The 19398-nt window shown below is 37.8% G+C and overlaps 1 protein-coding gene across 1 annotated transcript; it reads right to left on the bottom strand.

Moving 5' to 3' along the window:
• Positions 1–663: 663 nt before the first annotated feature.
• Positions 664–19071, bottom strand: ralbp1 (ralA binding protein 1). The gene is made up of 10 exons (XM_053487007.1): positions 19010–19071; positions 15728–16044; positions 8939–9376; positions 8393–8742; positions 6591–6752; positions 6056–6187; positions 5285–5395; positions 4980–5101; positions 2231–2351; positions 664–2021 (listed from the first exon to the last, which is right to left on the bottom strand). The coding sequence occupies exons 2-10, from the start codon at positions 15975–15977 to the stop codon at positions 1695–1697; spliced, it is 2013 nt and encodes a 670-aa protein (XP_053342982.1). The 5' UTR covers positions 15978–16044; positions 19010–19071; the 3' UTR covers positions 664–1694.
• Positions 19072–19398: the final 327 nt, after the last annotated feature.

Raw genomic sequence — 19398 nt, 5'->3', positions numbered from 1 at the left:
CAAGTATCCAAAATAATTATTAGACATATTTATAAATAAGCTAATTTGTCCAATTACTTTTGAGCAAGTAAAAATGGAAGAACTTTATAAAATAAAAAATGCAGTGTAATGATTGTATGTGTATTGCCAATCCAAAAGTTTTATGCCCGTTTCATCTAAATTTAAAATAAAGTGATGGGTTACATACTGTAGCCTTTGTAGGTAAAATAAATATATATATATGAATGAACTGAGAATTTTTTTATTTTATTTTGGAGTTAAATCTGAATATCTCTAATTAGACATTTACTGCACAATAAATATTATCCACTGTAAAACAATTTAATGCTAGCAAATCTATGCAATCTACTGTATACAGGTGACTATTATAAAAACATTGCTTGGTCTTTTTTCAATTTTCAATCCATTCTAACTGAGCCAATGCAAGCTGTAGCTTCAGATTCCTTTTCTTGGCTGGCATGAGTGGAGCATAATCTGTTCTGCTGCTGTAACTCATTATACCACGTTTGTAAAAAGTTAATGCAGCCTTCTGCCATTCCTTTTAAGTATTAGGTCAATCTAGGTCCAGGGTCAGAAACTGACATGTTCTCCATTCTTACTTGTCTTCTTGTTTGGTTACCATAGTAACCACCCACCAAATACATTGCACTGGAACCCTTTTTTCCAGACATAATATTTTTATTTTATTTTTCAGCATCTGTCTGTTAACAAGGACAAGGCGCTACTAAAAGCCACATTCAGAGCATGACAAACAGTTTCAGTGGTAAGAAGATATAACAGAATAATCTCCTAGTTTTGATAACACGAGCATAAAAAAAGAAACGAAGAAATTAAAAGAGGAAACTGGTTATATATAGTTAAGTGTCATTTGGACAACATTCTCTACGTTCCGGTGGAACACATTATATATTTACTTCCCCAAAGCAGCCACAAATAATCAATTAGAAAGACAACTTATTTGTAACAATAATTAATAATAATAATAAAATTAAAAAAACACACACCCTTAAGGAGCTATTAGATAATTGCATGATGAATGATAGATAAAGTGTAAAAAGACTTTGCAAACATAATATGAAACTTTTTAAACCCAAACATGTTGAAAATGTGACCATCAGCTAATTATAACCAGATGTTTATGCACTGTACATTTGCACTTTATTTCAGTTTAGAAAGAACACATATGATAGATATATAATCAAACGAACAGATATTTAAATAACGAAAATTCATAAAATAAGAGCATCTGATCTGAACTTCTTTGTCGGATCCATTTTATTTCTTTAGTGTAAAACTTCGGCTTTGTTACAGTTATTCACCTATGGCACAGTGGTTTCTCTCTCTCTCTCTTACATACACATACATGCACACACATACGGGCAAACACTTATTTGGAAATAATATATCTTAATCCTGGGCGTGGACCCCTTAAAAACAAACATGAAGAGAAATGAAGAGACCAATATTTTGTCATCCCCTTTAAGAAATAAATTGAAAACATTTTCTTGCAAGTAGCTCATTCATATAAATACTTTCCCAGAATGATTTAAAAAATAATAGAAATCTGTGTTTTTTGGGGGGGAACAGAAAAAAATAATCCTAATCAAATTTATGTTAAATAAATATACTGTGAGTGAGTGCACAGGCTGACTGGCCACAACACAACAGATGACGATCACGTGTTCCATCTATATTTATGGATTTTGATTAACTGCGTATGTTTTACTTGGTGAAGCTTTTAAAGTGTCTTTTCCCGGCTTGCCATTGGCTGGAGCTGTAGAAGCAGCAGCATTAGTATCGCCGGGGGCTGTTACGGATACCGGTGCGGTGCGTTTGATCGGCTCGTCGGCTCTGGATCGCTCCTCTGGGCTGGGCTGTGTGGGCGGGGCCTGCTCTGCTGTGGGAGGAGCTGTGTGATCTTGCTGCAGCTTTTGGCTCTGAAGGAGGCGGAGCTGAACACGGAGCTCCAAAATAGCCTCTTGTTCCTCATGGATGGCCTGGTTCAGATGAGTGTTCTTGTTCTGTGAAGAGAAAGCACACAGTACTGAGCAATAATAAAATAAAAACATTATAATAACATATTATTATTATTATCAAGTACATATCTCATTGTTTTAAACAAATTATTATAAAAGAAATTTGTTTTAGGGCTCAGCATCAAATCAAAACTTCTAAAATAAACAGAGAGTCATTTTACTTTCTTCCCCTTTTTATCAACTCTTTCTCTCACCTCTAGCTCTTCATTCTGCTTCTGTAGGTCTTCGAGAATAATCTGCAGCTCCTCCTCGTCCTCGCTCTCACTCTCACTGTCTGATGAGTACTCCTCTGTCTCACTTCGCCCCTGCTGCCGGCTGTATGTGAGAGTAAGTGTGTGTGTGTGCATGAGAATGGTGTAGTGGTTAGATACCAGCATTTTCCTAACATTTATATTCCGTTGATTCATTAATTCATCCTCTACAGTGCTTATCCATACAGGGTCACAGGAAGCCTGGAGACTATCCCAGGAAACTTTGGGTCAATCCTTTGCAGGGCACACATGCACACACCATACTGTAAACTCATTCACACACTACGGGCAATTTCATCTTAATTTGCATGTCGTTTGACTGTGGGAGGAAATCGGAGTACCTGGAGGAAATCCACCCAGCATGGGGAGAACATGCAAACTCTACACATACAGACCCAAGGCGGTAATCGAATCCTCAACCCTGGAGGTGCGAGGCCACGGCGCTAACCACTATGCCACCGTGACACCACACTTCAATTCCAACTGAACTTAAATTACATGCTCTAAAAATGCAATGTTTGATGGCTCTCTTTTTCTTAACATTATAAAGACTTGCAAGTAGGAAAAATCTGGGGCACAGGACAAAACTTTTTGAATAAATGTTTATATATAAAATATACACAGCGTTCCAACTTATTATGCAAATTGGGTGCAAGTGTCAAACATTAAATTTAACTCATGGATAGTATTGTGTCTCAGCGCTCTTTGGATCACTAAAATAAATCTCAGACACCTGTAATAATTTGTTTGCCAGATGGGGCCAATTAAAGGAAAAGTACAGAAGTGATCCACATTATTAAGCAGGCCAGAGGTTTCAAGCAATATGAGAATGAAAAAGGATCTCTCTGCTGAAAAAAAAGGGTCAAATAGTGCAATGTCTTGGACAAGGTATGAAAACATTAGATATTTATGAAAACTTAAGTGTGATCATCATACTGTGAAGACATTTAAGGCTGATTCAGAGTACAGAGAGGTTCGTGCAGATAAAGGCAGAATGAGGAAAGTTTCTGCCAGACAAATTCATCAGATTAAGAGAGAAGCTGCTAAAATGCCATTACAAAGCAGCAAACAGGTATTTGAAGCTGCTGGTGCCTTAAAGTGTAGGATCCTGTACTATTCCTACTGTACTATTCTGCACCCCTAAGGAATGCTCACAAGCAGAAACGGTTGCAGCGGTCCTAAACATACGTGAAGACTAGTCTTGTTTACTGATGAGTGTCGTGCAACCCTGGATGGTCCAGATGAATGGAGTAGTGGATGGTTGGCGGATGGCCACCATGTCCCAACAAGGCTGCGACGTCAACAAGGAGGTAGCGGAGTCATGTTTTGGACCGGAATCATGGGGAGAGAGCTGGTAGGCCCCTTTAGGGTCCCTGAAGGTGTGAAAATGACCTCTGCAAAGTATATATTTTTTTTAACTTTCTTCCATGGTACAAAAAGAAGAACCGTGCCTTTTGGAGCAAAATTATCTTCATGCATGACAATGCACTATTTCATGCTGCAAAGAATATCTTCGTGTCATTGCCTGCTATGGGCATAAAAGATGAAAAACTCATGGTGTGGCCACCATCCTCCCCTAACCTCAACCCTATTGAGAACCTTTGGAGCATCCTCAAGCAAAAGATCTTGGGTGGAAGGCAGCTCTGGGAGGCTATTCTAACATCCTGCAAAGAAATTCCAGCAGAAACAGTCCAAAAACTCACAAGTTCAATGGATGCAAAAATTGTGAAGGTGATATTAAAAAAGGAGTCCTACAGTATGTTAAGATGTAACATGCCCTGTTAGGATGTTTTTAATTTAAACAGCTTTTGATTTCAGTAAATATTTCTTCATAATGCTGCAAATTCAACGAAAGCCCATTTATCTTCTTTAACAACCTATAAAATGTTCTAACTCTGTTGTGCATAATAATTTGGTACAGTGCGTTTTAGGTTTTTTATTTTTGAAATTAATATTACCATCATTAGGAGGTTTGTTCAATAAAATTTTAATTATACTAACCTAAAGGTTGATGACTTGAAGATATTATTTGCGTAATAATTTGGAACGCAGTATATAAATACTGAACTCAGTCATGTTGTTAGTGCCACAACTATAGTGCTCATTCATTTCTCATATTACTGCTTAAGAAATCCAGTGCCAAAAACTCAAGGTAGCTAGATAATACTGATGGTGGGCAAAAATCATGATCACTGCTGATGTGCCAAAAAAAATTATGAAAAAGTTAATGAACAAATGAAAAAACCTGCTGCTCATGAAGCTGGGAGGAGAATTATCCATATTTCTCCTGGCTAGCCAAGTCAGTCATTCGATTATGCAGCAGCACGGCAGCAATAAATAAAGATATTTGGTGTGGAAACTCTACGAAATAAATCGTATGTTTACAGTATGTTGTCATAACTGAAATGCTAGCATAAGATGATGGATACTTTCCAAGCTAGCTGCCAAACTAAAGCGGATTAACTCTGCCACTGTAGATCCTGAGAGGGTGCACAAGATCCTGTCACCAAAGTTTGTACCAGTTGTGGCATATAGTTGGTGATCAAATGTTGTTCAGTTCAACTGGTGGTAGTATTAAAGTTATGGCTGATCATGGTATTTCTGCTGCTTATGTAACTCTAAAAACAGTGACTGCAAATTTTATACTATATGATGAAGAGTAAACTGGGGGTGTTAAAGACTAATAATATACCTCTGGATGTCAGCAATCTCAGCCCGCAGTCGTTCGATCTCTTCCTTCTCTGTGGCGATCTGTCTGCGCAGGACCTGCTCTAAAGCGATTAGCTCCTCCTGCTCAGTGAGGATCTCGTTCTCCTACAGAAGAAGCCAACAGTTCATACCTTGCACTCAAGAAGCACTTTTGTTTTTTGTACATTTTTGTAAATAGATGCAATAGTATAATAAGCAAATGAGATGCTTTCGAACAAACAAATGGAGCATCCAAAACACCTTGTTTAGTTTAACACTGAACATAACACAAAAATGCTTTGATCTCACCTGAGCCAGGAGAATGTTTAGGACCTCTTCTTCATTCTCAGACATCTCCTCTTTGGACACGTCTTCTTTAGACAGGCTAGCAATCTCTTGTGCTATCTTACTCTCACATTCCTGTGCGTGTATGAAAAGAACAGAAAATGATATCATTATTTAAAGAAGAGAGTACATGGAAAGAAAAAACATAACGCCAGTGTCATTTGTTTGGCTAAATCTGTCAGTGTGTAACCATTTTCTTAGTATTTGAAAATGGAAGCAATTTAAACAAGAGCTTATTTTTACTATTACAATTTAATACTGAATATGTTTTAGATTTTTTAATGATAATTATACGCTTATGTTTTTTTAAATATAGGTTTTAGCATTGTGACCAACTTGCACAAACTAAGAACGAAATAAACCCCTGGCTGCAGTGTCTTTGCTGTTGGTCTTTCGGCCGCTCCCGACAAGGGGGCGCCACAGCGGAATATCCAATCCGCACTACAACTTGCCCTTCCTGACGCAACCCTCCCATTTTATCCAGGCTTGGGACTGGCACTGCATCCAGTGGCTGGGGTTTGGGAACTGGCTGGGAATCGAACCCAGGCTTTTCCGCATGGCAGGCAAAACACCTACTACTGAGCCACCAGTGCCCTCCCTGGCTGCAGTGTCTTTATTTTATAAATTGTTTTAAATCATGCTGTTTTGGATGGCAATTAACCTTTTAACACTGGTAATTAGTTCAAAGTGATAGGTTGAGTGCGCATGTTTGTGTGCATGTGTGCAAGCACGTACTTGTCTCTTGGCCTCACGTAGTTTGCGTTTGAGAGCAGTTAGGATACGCTGCACCTCCCACAGGCGCTCCTCTTTGGACAGGTCCTTTATTCCAGCTTGCAAGTCTCTGTGGAGGCGATTCAGCAGGAACTCCTGCAGGAAAAAACAAACACATGCACGTATAATACACATCACATTGTTTTTCTTGCAAACAGTCATTATATAACAGCTAATTTCTGAGCACTGACAATGTGTCAGGGTTTGTTTCACCCCCCAGTGCTCCCTTCTTTTTTTTAGTTTTATATTACAAGTCACAGCTGAAACACCTAACCTCATTTGTATTTTGTGCATTTCCTTGTGACACACACTCCATCCACCCCCCACCCCCCATTACACTTTGCATACTTCCTTATATAAAATATGCAAATGTGACCAAAATAAACTGCACTTCCCTCTGTTGGTTTTCACGCAGTTTCAAGCACATATCTAGTTCATTCAAATATAAATGCGAGTGAAGGTGTGTATGCTGTATTATTTAGCTTCATTACAAGCTTACCTGTCTTCGGATCTCCTCTTTAATACTCTCCTGGGTATCGGGCAAGGCTGGCATGGTGGCTACATTGGACCACCGCAGAGGATGCACCACTGGTTTTAGAGCCACATCACCGAAAAGCTCACGCACATGGGTAAAGAAGACATACAGCACACGGTTTCCTATCTGTATACAGAAGAAGAAAGAGTTTTCAATAATCTATGCGAGACAAGTACAAGTACAGAAAAAAACTGACAAAAAGATGTGTTTATAGCACAAAAGCTTGTCCTAAATCTCCCTCATATCACATCAAATGGACAAGAAATACTTTATAGAGACACCACAAATTCTTGTGTTTCACATACTGAAAACCTGTAAGTTGTTTTAACAATATACAATATGTTTTGTAATAATGATATATATATATATATATATATATATATATACAGTGACGTCAATAAGTATTTGATCACCCTGTGATTTTGCAAGTTCTCTTACTTTGGAGGGGATCATGGAGGGGTCTACAATTTTAGCATAGGTGCATTTCCACTGTGAGCGACAAAATCTGAAAAAGAAAAATCCAGAAATCACATTGTAGGTTTTTTTTAACAATTTATTTGTGAATTACTGTGTCAAATAAGTATTGACTTGCTTATCAGTCAGATTTCTGAACCTTAAAGACCTGTTATTTTGCTTTTAAAGGGTCCAGCTACACTCTGCTCATGATTCTAAATTAGTAGCACCTGTTTGAGGTCGTTAGCTGTCATAAAGACACCTGCGCACCCCACAATCAGCCAAAGTCTAGGTAGATACATGGGGGATCAATGATGCTATGAATGGTGAAGAATCAGTCCAGAACTACACGGAAGGAGCTGGAAGCATGGGGCTGGAAGCATCATGCTCTGGGGGTGTTTTTCTGCACAGGGGACAGGATGACTGCATTGTATTAAGGAGAGGATAAACGGGGCTGTCCCCGGGGCTGGATGCAGTGCCGGTCCCAAGCCCGGATAAAATAGGAGGGTTGCGTCAGGAAGGGCATCCGGCGTAAAACCTGTGCCAAGTTGTAGTGCGGACTGGATATTCCGCTATGGCGCCCCCTTGCCGGGAGCAGCCGAAAGAACAACAACAACAAACAGGGCTATGTATTGTGACATATTGGGCAAAAACCTCCTTCCCTCAATCAGAGTATTAAAGATGCATAGTGGCTGGGTCTTTCAACATGACAATGACCCAAAGCACACAGCCAGGAAAACCAAGAAGTGGCTCCGTAAAAAGCATATGGACTATTTAAAAGCAAAATAAGTCTCTTGAGGGTCAGAAATCTGGCTAGTAAGCAAGTAATCAAATAATTATTTGACACAGTAATTCACAAATAAATTGTTAAAAAAAATCATACAATGTGATTTCCGGATTTTCCTTTTTAGATTCTGTCTCTCTTAGTGGAAAAGCACCTATGCTGAAAATTGTAGACCTCTGCATGAAAATCACAGGGTGATCAAATACTTATTGACCTCACAGTTATATATATATATATATATATATATATATATATATATATATATATATATACACACACACACACACACACACACACAAGTGCAACATATAAAATGCTTTGCTTATTGTTAGTTGTTTACTGTAATATCATATAGACTTGATATCATGATATGATATAGCTCTGCTCTGACAGGAGGTCCTACTTAAAATATATAAAGAAGCATAAAATTGAAAAACAAACATCTACCCCGATCTACTGCAAGGCAAAAGTGTATTCTGTGTGGAAACATTTTTCAAAACGACAAACTGCATCTTTAAATCAATCTCACCTGCACCGTGGGATTGAGCACAATGGAGATGTTTTGGATGTTCATCTTGGTGTCCATCTCATGAGCGATCACGTGGTCCATATGAGTGATGAGCCATGACAAGAGCAGCCTGCTTCCGTCAGGAACTTCAGTCAGCAGCCGCTGGAACTCGTGCAGCTTCTCTGCCTCGCTGGAGCGACCGCACGCGTCCTCGAATCGTGAAGCCAGATCTCTTCCCAGGAGGTTGTCGGGTAACTCGCGCAGGTACTGCTTCATTAGGCTGGCCACAGTGTGTGGCTCGTACTCCTCCAGGCATGGGCACTCTTCCCGGTCGTACGCTGCCTTCAGCTCATCCACTTTCGACTTCATTCCTGCAGAGAGTGAAAGAAAGGATCAAGATCTCCTCCTTTCCCATCATGCAACAGCTACCAATCGGGAATAAAAAACAACGACTAAAGCCAGTCAATTGTATTTGACTTTAATACTAATTTGCAAAACACTGAGAATGCCTTGAAAATTGGTTTGTACATTGATGAAGTATAGGTGCTGGTTAGAGAAAAAGCTTACCTGAGACGCGGTAGATGCCTTCGCACTTCATGCCATAGCTCTCAATGTAGTCAATGCACTCGCGAAAAACGGCAGGGAGCTGGATTCCGTCATACAGCGCTGTCCTCCTCACTGCTTCACCCAACGGCGCGCCGAAAATTGGTCTGACTGTAGCCGGAGTCTCCACTGTGACGGGCTCGGGTTCCGCAGTGCTTGGCTTCTTCTTCTTCTTCTTCTCCTTCCACTGTTTGACGACATCAGCTGCAGTCAAGTCTTTAGACTTCTTGTCCTTGGCCTTCTCCTCTTTAGGGCCCTTCTCCTTCACTTTAAAGTCCTTCTCTTTCTTCTTAGAGAAGCTGGGCTTTTTGAACACGTGGATGCCTTTAGAGCGCTTCATCTTGGATGGGCTCTCGGCCTCGTCAGCCGAGCTATCCTCCTGAAAGGCAGCGTAGCCCTCAGCTACAAAAGAGAAAGAAATAAACACAAATTTAAAAAGAATAAATAATAAGAATTAGAGGTAGAACTCTACCGAACTATACCATAATAGGCAATCAGGCAGATTACAAAGCTGTGAAAAATATCTCTTGCTACCTCCTCTCTCCTCTCTCTACTCTCTCCTCCAGCCAATCTTCCTCAAGGTGAGCCATGACCAAAAAAAAAAAATAGAAGATAGATGGGGAGATAAAAAAAAAAAATAAAACCCTTAAATGAGGTCAGCTCACAATTCAGCACTATTCCCTGTGAGAATACTGCTCCCGCTCTCTATTTAGTGCTCCATATTTGGAGGCATGACACTCACTTTGCAAAGCGTACTCTCAGTAACTGAGCTCATAACAGCGATCAGAACCCATCAACCAGCGCTTATGAGGCTGTCTCCTTAGAGAGCTCCTGGCAGAGGTGCGGCTCTGCCACAAATACACACCCACAGAGGACAGGGACTGAAAGGGTGTGTCCTCAAACTGTCCATCGCTTCCTGTTTCCTTGCAATAGGTTGGCTAAATTTAGGAAGTGGGTGGAAAATAGAGCTACGGGGTAAAATCTGACACATTCGGCCAGCGTGGAGAACCTCGTGCATCGAATGTTCTTATTCTATGAAATATAATTATAGAACTGATCAACGTTGACCAAAGCAGAACAGAAACTAGACAGTACCGATGATTAATGTCTATCAGATCCAACTAGTTCTAATTTGGCTTAAATAAAGCATAAATAAGCTACTTAAGTCCAGTTCCAACATGAATGTAGCAATATTAGCTCAATCAACCAAAAAATCATAGCTACTAATAAAAATAATAAAAACAAAATACAAAAAATATCAAAAGGCCAAGAGTAGTAAATGCTGTCTCTGGGGTGCAGAAAGTAATTTCCTCTGTGTTTCCAGCTTAAAGTGTAGCCACCAGCAATAAGCCTAAGCATTAAGGGCGTTTTAACATCAGGCAGGCAAACGTGCCCAGGAAAGATTGCGCAATGTAACACAGAAGAAGAGAATAAGGAAATTAACTTTCATGCTATGCCTAATAGGTATGGGGATTACAAGGAGGAATGTTTTTTACAAAATTTGTTACTAAACTTTTTACCTTAAATGCAAACATATCTGAATAAAAAAATACATATTCTAACAATCAATTTTGGTTTTAGTGTGTCGATACATCACCAAAGTGATTTTTCCCCTCAATTTAATTACATTTCAATTTTATTTGTATAGCGCTTTTAACAATTGACATTGTCGCAAAGCAGCTTTACACAATCAAAATAATTATTTAAGTTCGTATGAAATGTAAATGTGTATGTCTATGAATCAAAACGATAAGACTGTTCCTGACGAGCGAGCCGAAGACGACGCGACAGTGGCAAGGAAAAACTGCCTGAGATGGCAGTAGGAAGAAATCTTGAGAGGAACCAGAATCAACAGAGAACCCATCCTTATTTGGGTGAAAACGGATGGCAGGGATCGATCTGCATCATACTATGCTGATCTGATCCGCCTCATATTATTAATATTTAGAAATGAATGTCGCACCTTTTACTTTAACAGCCAAGGATTTAAAAGATGAAATTGGCACGTGCTACGCGTCCACAGAGATTTTGGAGGAGACAGAAGGCACCATTGACAAACATTGATCTACTTACATTCCCAGGTACAATCAATCTAATTAAGATTCAATCCACACCCAAGTACGCCGTATTGCTTTTCGGATTCCCGAGCGTGGAACAATTGTGTTCTCACTGATTCACAAAATGAACCAGAGTTTAAAGTCACGTTTTCTTAAAAACAAGTTTTTTTAATATATATTGGTGATCACAATAACCTGTTGCATGCAAATAAAATTTAATTATGGTTTTTAAAATTATAATAAATTAGCTAAATTTACTAATTTAAACTGTAACTAACTTGTTAGCAAACCAAGTTAACCAATGTTTTTAATTAGCTCATTTGCAGCCAAACTAACACTTGGTTAATTTACAATACAACAGCCCCAATGCTAGGTAGCTTGCAAAAAAGGAACATACTTTTTACTATTTGTCTAGCAAACAAAACTAATTATATAGTTTGCTAGTTTAATGTGTGGTTAAACATTTCAACTAAGAAAATTTAAAAAGGAATGAGAAACAAAAGGAGAAAGGTTTTACAGGCTACAATTACAAACATACAAACATTACCTTGCATAATTACACTAACAATATAAACTAGTTTGCAGGCTAATCCATTATAATAGCTATCCAGCTATCCATTACGATAAGAAAAAGAAAAACTGTCTAAATAAAAGTTAACATATGATTAACAAACATCATGTATAGTGAATTCCAGTAATGGAAGACTTAATATTACATTTATTCCAGACTATATTTGTTAATAATTTTTCATTAACTGTCTGAGGTTACAACGCCACTTTATGGCTAACAGAAATTTGGCAATGGTACACAGAATGTTCTAACAATGTTGGGAAATTTGAACAGAAATTGCATCTGAAATGGAATGAGTAAGTGGAAAATATTTTAAACATCAATAACAATAAACTTTCTTATTTTCCTTTTTGACCTTAGAAACTTGCCTATTAATTTACACAATAAAATAGCTAACTTAATCTTAGTTAGATCTTAATCTTAGTTAGATCGTACCATACCTGATTCAGCTTATTATCATTATATAATACTCATAAATTAGCAACTAAAAATGAAATACCTGTTGTGGGAGGGGGCACACTAGCTAAGCTAGCTACATCACTGTCAGCATTAGCACAATGCTGTGTAGAGCTCACTGGCTAGCTGAAATCAAATAAAATACAGCTGTGAATACAAACATTCACACAACATCTAGTTTGTTGAGGAAAATTGGTTCTGACAGGAAACTTGTGAATGCGCTGAGGGAATGTTTTGATGTGAGCTGTTACACATAACATCCTGTTCAGGTCTGATATCAGGAGGGGGAAGGAGACTAGGAAACTAAATGTGCACATGGACAGCATTTATTGACAATACTGTCAGCACAAAAATAGCCTACAACATACAGATTTATAAGATCACTCATTTTTATAATTATTTTAGGTTGTTTTTGTGCCCAAAAAATAATAATAATTTGCACATTTTGAAAGTTTAACAATTTTGTGATGGCATTTCCATATTCAGGCAGCAGTAAAATTTACACCTTTTAAAAGTAATGCTATCTTTGGTTTTATCACAACATCAGAAAACCCTAAGGCACAGTTTGAAGCCTGAAGCCTCCTCCGTCGACACATGCCAGCAGAACTTTTGTATACGTTTTTTTTTTTCATTGACAAATGCTGTGTTTTTAGCAGAAATCCATCCCACTTAAGTTTTATTGGTTAATCCTTCTGAGATTTTAAAGAAGAGCCCGTTCACCATGCAAAACTGTGCAACTGTCAATATGCAATTCATAGTCTTTTTATGTTGACTGACATTCGCTGCCTTTAATTCTCTTACAGTAGCAGTATTAACAAGTACAGGACCTGTAGCATGAAAGGAAACTACTAGTCCGCTACTAGTTAATGAATTGCGGGTGACATCGTTCTTCCAGGCAGAGACAGAGTTTTTAAAAAGGTGAGCAAATATACTTGGGCAGGTGGCCCAAGTATCCTCTATGTGTGGGAAACTCATTACATATATGTTGCTTTTTTTACAGGTGCGAAAATATTATTCTGTAATGTTATTTATTTAATAATTTTTATTAAAGTCATGCGTGGAAATATTAAATGGTTTTGCACATAATAATGCAGACAAAAATAATAAACACATATAACAACATTTTTAATAAAGATAATATAGTGCCTAAAACTTTTGCACAGTACTGTTGAGATAGATAGATAGATAGATAGATATGTTAAAACCTAATAAAACTCAAAAATAAATACAAAAATAAAAGGAAAAAATATATTAACCATTTAAGATCCAAAAAAATGTGATTAAAATCAGCATTAATACTAAGGTTAAACTTTAGTTCTCCGTACTCTGAGTTTTATGATAAATTCACTCATGATGTCCCGAGTTCTTGGAGTTTTTTCAATAACTAATCAACACTGTTACCAACTATAGCTGGTCAGTTTTCCATTCAGAATAAAGCACACTTTGTATGAAATTATTTAGATAAATATATGAAGTAAAATGACCTAAAATTGAGGAGTTGTTACAAAATAACACCACGGCTTTCGAAAAAAAATACAAACTGCTTCTCAAGCATGTGTGTTGTTTAAGAGCATCACTTCTTTTTTTCCCCATTGGCTGCTAATCCAATACTGCCCTGTACTGGTGAGGAGCAGAAAAATGGCAGGTAAAAAAAATAATAAAAAAAATAAATTAATAAAATTAAGGTAATAACATACTATTTCAAAGCCAGGTCTGTAGTCGAACATTTCTGTATTAGTTCTTGCAAGAACAGTATTGTCAAGTGCATTTGCAAAATCTGTCAAGCACCATAATAAAACTGGCTCTCATAAAGGCCATCCCAGGAGGACGAGACCAAAACCTACCTCTGCCGCGGAAGAGAAGTTCATTTAAAGTTAAAAGCCTAAAAAATGACCAATTAACAGCATTACGAAGTCTTTACAGAGCATAAGTAGCAGACACATCTTACCATTAACTGTTCAAAGGAGATTAATGCATTTTCTGGATGCCTTTAGCATTCCTTTACAATGTAGAAAGAAATAAAAATTGATCATGGAGTTAGGAAGTGACCCCAAACTTTGGAACGGTAGTGTACATGTACTGTAGACGTGATTATATGAACCCTAATATTCCCCTTATATTTGGAATAACAGCCCAATCGGAATAAAACTGCTCTTGTAAACACCTCTATCTGGACAGTCCGAGCTGTCTGGATCGGAAAGAGTTTTCAATCGGAACTAGAGGAGTGGTGTAAGCCTTTGATAATCTGATCAATAGTTCAATATTAGCCACGCTATCACTTGATCCAATTGTTTCTCTCTTGTCTGTATAAATATTCCTTTGGTGGATGTTTACCCCACGTTGCGGTGACATTAAATGGCTGCGTCACCCAGCTACAGTTGATCAGTGGTCACGGATCGTGCACATGATAAAAAAATTTCGTGCAAAGTGGTGTGACCAAGCCTTTACCAAGAAGTATAATTCAAACAAAACTGTGGCGAACAGAGTGCTACACCTTATGATAACGATAACGCTGTGTCTTTTTATGGATGTATATTTAACCCACACGTAGCCGGGTATCTTTGAAAGTTTTTTCTATTTATTTATTAAAATTCTGTCCACACAACCTACATTTAAAAAATATCTTTGTCCGCATGAAAACGCAAAATGTCCTGTTAAATGCCGTTAGGAGCATCTCTAATCAACAGGAGGCCAATAAGAAGCCTAGACAAAACGTCAATACCGATTGCGCTCTGTAGAAGTCCGACCGGGACTCGTCCTAAACCGCTGTCGCTGTCTACAGAATCTGTGTCAACAGAGTTTTGGACTGTATGTAGCAGCAGTGAGCTTCGTAGTATATTCAGGCATCTCTGTTCATTAACATAATGTTTGGGTAAATGCGTGTGTATGTATACGCATGTAAAAAGTCTAGTAAGCAACTTTAACACAGTCAATAGTTTACTGTACGTAAGTCCACTATTGCACAAATATTTTCATAAACAAAGCTGATGTCAAATCAGAACAAAATACAAATAAATTAATAAATTAATTAATAAATAATAAGAGAGGGAAACCCCCCAGAGGAGAATTACGTAGTGTTTTTACAGAAGAGGACTCTTTCCAAACACTAACCTCCTCCCCACCCATCTTCCCCTGCTCCATTCCTTCAAGTCAGCGAGTCTCCCTAAAAAAGGTGCGCAAACAATACATGTAAAAATGTAAAGTGTTCGCTCTCTCCTGTACAGTTTTAATGATATTTAGTGCTGTATTACTTTTGTATAAGGCTTTTTCATACTTTGTTTTATATTTTGTGATATAAACAAAATACATAAAGGTAAATATAGATCTTAGTGACAGAAAACGGATTAATCCTACTTACATGTATTCCTATGGAAAAAACTGAATCGGTCTACGACCAAATCGGGTTACGATGTTCCACAGAACTTTTAAAAATAATAAAAATAATTCAGGGTACTGTAACTACCACTGGTGCACCTTTAAAATTTTTACTCTGAAAGCTAATAAAAAAATATGCCACATGCACTGTCACAAGTTACAAAACACATAAACCTTTTAATGGTATCAGAGTAGCAGTGGGAGTACCATTCAGTACTGTGAGCTAAATTTTTGGCTACTTTTAAACATCAACCTAGAAAAAGCCAGAAAAGACCAGAGTAAGAAAAGTCTTACTGCGTTTCTCCTTTTTCTTAAACTTGTTCTTCTTCTTGCTGTGCTCCTTATCATCATCAGAGGCAGCGTCGGGGGGCTCATGGTGGTGTCCGTCATGCGGAGGTGACGGTTCACCAGTACGGTACAGTCCTGGGAATTTAGTGGGGCTGATTTCTTCTGAACTGGGGGTCCGGGCCACACCGCTCTGATGCTCTGCCCCTCGCCGCTGCTCTGCAGGGCTGCTATTGGGTGGCAGGAAGCACTCCGTCATCGCACCGCCTCTTTACTACTGGCTGATCACGGTTGCACGTTAATGAGTTGTCACCCTCCCATACAATCTGGAATAAATTGAACATAAAAATTTTCTTCTTAGATTTTTTTTTGTTCAAATATAATGATTATATCAAAAGTTTTTAACTAACAGAGTTGCAAAAAAACATCTACATATATACTCACACACACACACACACACACACATCAACTTGACAAAAAAACAATCACTGATCACCACTGCACCCAATGACTAATACCTGAACAGCACTGGTTACAAAAATACAACAACTCATCAACAATGTTACCAACTACATGTTTATGATTTAACTTATTATGCTGATCTTTTGTTGGTTGGGGTGCGTTTTCTATTCAGAATCAAGTTACAGGTTTTTTTTTATTATTTGGATACATTTTCTAATGTTTAATGACCTAAAGGGTTTTTACAAAATATACCACAGCTTCTGAGAGAGCTTCACTTCTTCTTGAGTTTATGCAATGCTGCCACCTACTGGACTGGAGTGTGGAGCAAACATGACGGGTAAAAATAATAACCGTTGCTGTGTATGAGATATTTTCAGTGAAATGCAAATCATTGAAATCTCATGAACAGTATAGCTACTTAGTACGAAATTCCTTATGTTTGGTTTGTCTTATCAAATGCACAATGCCTAAAAATCGACAATCTGGTTCCTCTGAATCAGCTCTATTCCCACCAACCTATTTATGATCAGCATTGCTCCTAACAACCAATTAATGCCAACAACCTATGACTAATCAACAACTTCCAACAAACAGCTTTCTGAAAAACATTGAACCAAGTAATCAGTTTCCAATGAATAATACCTGAACACCATTATTTGCCCTTCCCACACAGTTAATTATTTCTCTTATTTTTCTATATTTTTCATATATTGTATATTTTGTACTGTACAGTTATGTTATTTTATTTTATGTTTTACTTAATTCTTTCCTAGTTAAATTTACCTTCTGTTTTCTTTTTCATATTTATTTTCTATTCATAGTCTTTTATTTTAAGGTCACGCGCAGTTGTCTAAGCATTTCACTGGATATTACTGTGTATGACTGTGTATGTGACAAATAAAATTTGAATTTGAACTAATTATTCATTCATTAAACCTTTTTCTTTTGTCTGTATTTACAAGTAATAAAATATTAATGCATTTGTAAAAACCTTTTGTCCTAATTCTTGATTTAAAAAGTCAAGTAAAAAATTATCCATACTTTGGCTGCAAAATATATTTTTATTCACTTTTAGAAAAGACAAATCTTTTTATAATTTATTAATCTATTTATTATATTTATATTAATTGATATAATCACCTTGCTTTTTAATACACTTTGTTCATCTGTCAACAAGCTATTCCCTGATTAAAAATGCTTTAGGCTGAGCTGCAAGCCACAAATGCACCGTGTTTGAAGTTAATCTTAATCCTTGTATGGCTGCTTTCAGAAGACCATTTAAGTAAAAGACAGATGGACCAAGATCAGGACTATAGGGAACATGCAGTTGAAGTTTGATGAAGATTATTTTTTTCTGCAGAGAGTCCACAGCGTGGGGAGAAGTGTGCGGACGTGCCTCGTCATGCAAGATCACAACACCCACGGATAGCAGACCTCTTCATTTAATCCGAATTTAAGGCTACAGCTTTTCAATAAGAATCTCACTGTAACAAGCACTGTTGATTGTTGAACCTTTTTCCTGATAAGGTTTCAATACAGACCCTTGAGAATCACAGAAAACTGTAAGCGTCAATTTTCCAACTGATGATTGACTTTAAAACTTTTTTTAGTCAGCGATTGAGGATGTTTTCATTACATACTCTGCAGATTAATCTTAGGATAGTAGTGATGAATAAATGTCTCGCCACAAGTAATGATTTTCTTAAAGAAACTTTCACCTTCCTTAGAGTTGTTGTTGTTAGTCTTTCTGCTACTAACATAGAGGGGTCGCCACAGTAGACCACCCAATCCACACACAACTTGGCACAGGTTTTATGCCAGATTTACTACATATCGTACTGCGTATGACTGTGTATGTGACAAATAAAATTAGAATTTGAATTTGAGATGCCCTTTCTCACACAACCCTCCCATTTTATGGTAGCTTGGGACTGGCACTGCATCCAGTGGCTGGGATTTGGGCATTGGGTGGGAATCACACCCAGCCCTTACCTTCCTTAGTGTATTGATCCTGATGAGAAGTGCTGCTGAGTGCAGCCAACAGAATATAACCCGGATTGAGGATTATACAGTACTATGTAAATCTGTGGAAATGAGAACTGATTACTTTCTATTCGGTCTTGACATTCGATCGACCATGGCGAATAAATGAAAATCTACATTATACAGTGTATTGCACCATCAGGCAACTTTTGATAACTTACTGAGCATTTAGAAAGATATGTATTTGACAACTTTATCTAAACCACTGTATAGTATTTCAGGTCAGACCTGTCAGTCCGTCTGTGTCAAAAGCTTAACTGGAACAAATGTAATAAAACACGACAGTCACATTTCATTTCAAATCGCGACAATAAGTTTTTTTTTAATAAAATTATAATTAATATAATAATAATAATAATAATAATAATAATAATAATCCGTGTCATACAACGCGCAGGCGCAGGAAATGAAATGAGAAAACGCTCGTGCCAGGTCAATGGCTTTCTACGGTAAATTAAGCACGTTTATCAACCCTACATTCTTAATTGCCATTTTTAGATGAAATATAATTCTTCTAAACATCTATTTACAACTTCGAAATAATTTCTAATGTATTATTTTGACCTGGTTTTATGTTTGGCTATACAGCTCGCCCTCTAAGCTAGCTGGCTAACCGTTGGTCAGCTAGCCCAGCCAGTGCACGAGCCCTTGTAAATACAGGTCTGAATTAGGATTAAAAAAAACCCTCTGAGATCTGATACGAGATTAAACAAGGGGGATAAAATACGCGACCAGTTCATAAACATAATCTAATCAAAAATCACACTTTAATTTCCAGAACCAAACCTGAGAGAAGTCATTTTCACAAAGCTGCTTCCTGTTGCTGTGTTTACGTGCGGACGCTGACGTGAGTCTGCGCAATGCGCGTGCTCGCTTTGAATTCTGGGAAATGTAGGTAATACGGAAAAATGGTCGCCTGAAAAAAAAATCAGGGAATGCTCACTCACTCTCACTCATCTTCTATTCTGCTTTATCCTGTATTCAGGGTCACGGGGACCTGGAGTCTATCCCAGAAGGCTTAGGGCACGAGGCGGGGTACACCCTGGACAGGATGCCAATCCATGGCAGGGCACACGCCTATTAGCCTAATCTGCATACCTTTGGACTGTGGGAGGAAACCGGAGTACCCGGAGGAAATCCACCAAGCATGGGAAGAACATGTAAACAGAGACAGG

This window comes from Clarias gariepinus, chromosome 25 (assembly GCF_024256425.1).
Source record: "Clarias gariepinus isolate MV-2021 ecotype Netherlands chromosome 25, CGAR_prim_01v2, whole genome shotgun sequence".
In the NCBI taxonomy this organism is placed as follows: domain Eukaryota; kingdom Metazoa; phylum Chordata; class Actinopteri; order Siluriformes; family Clariidae; genus Clarias; species Clarias gariepinus.
Note: the sequence above shows the minus strand (reverse complement) of the source record. Positions and strands in the feature narration are given on the sequence as shown.

Coding starts and splice junctions, on each gene's coding strand:
- ralbp1 (XM_053487007.1), bottom strand. CDS start 15,977: ATGACGGAGTGCTTCCTGCCACCCAATAGCAGCCCTGCAGAGCAGCGG. Junction 6,188..6,590: donor AAGAGGAGATCCGAAGACAG/GTAAGCTTGTAA, acceptor TTTTTCCTGCAG/GAGTTCCTGCTGAATCGCCT. Junction 2,352..4,979: donor GAGATTGCTGACATCCAGAG/GTATATTATTAG, acceptor TCTCACATACAG/CCGGCAGCAGGGGCGAAGTG.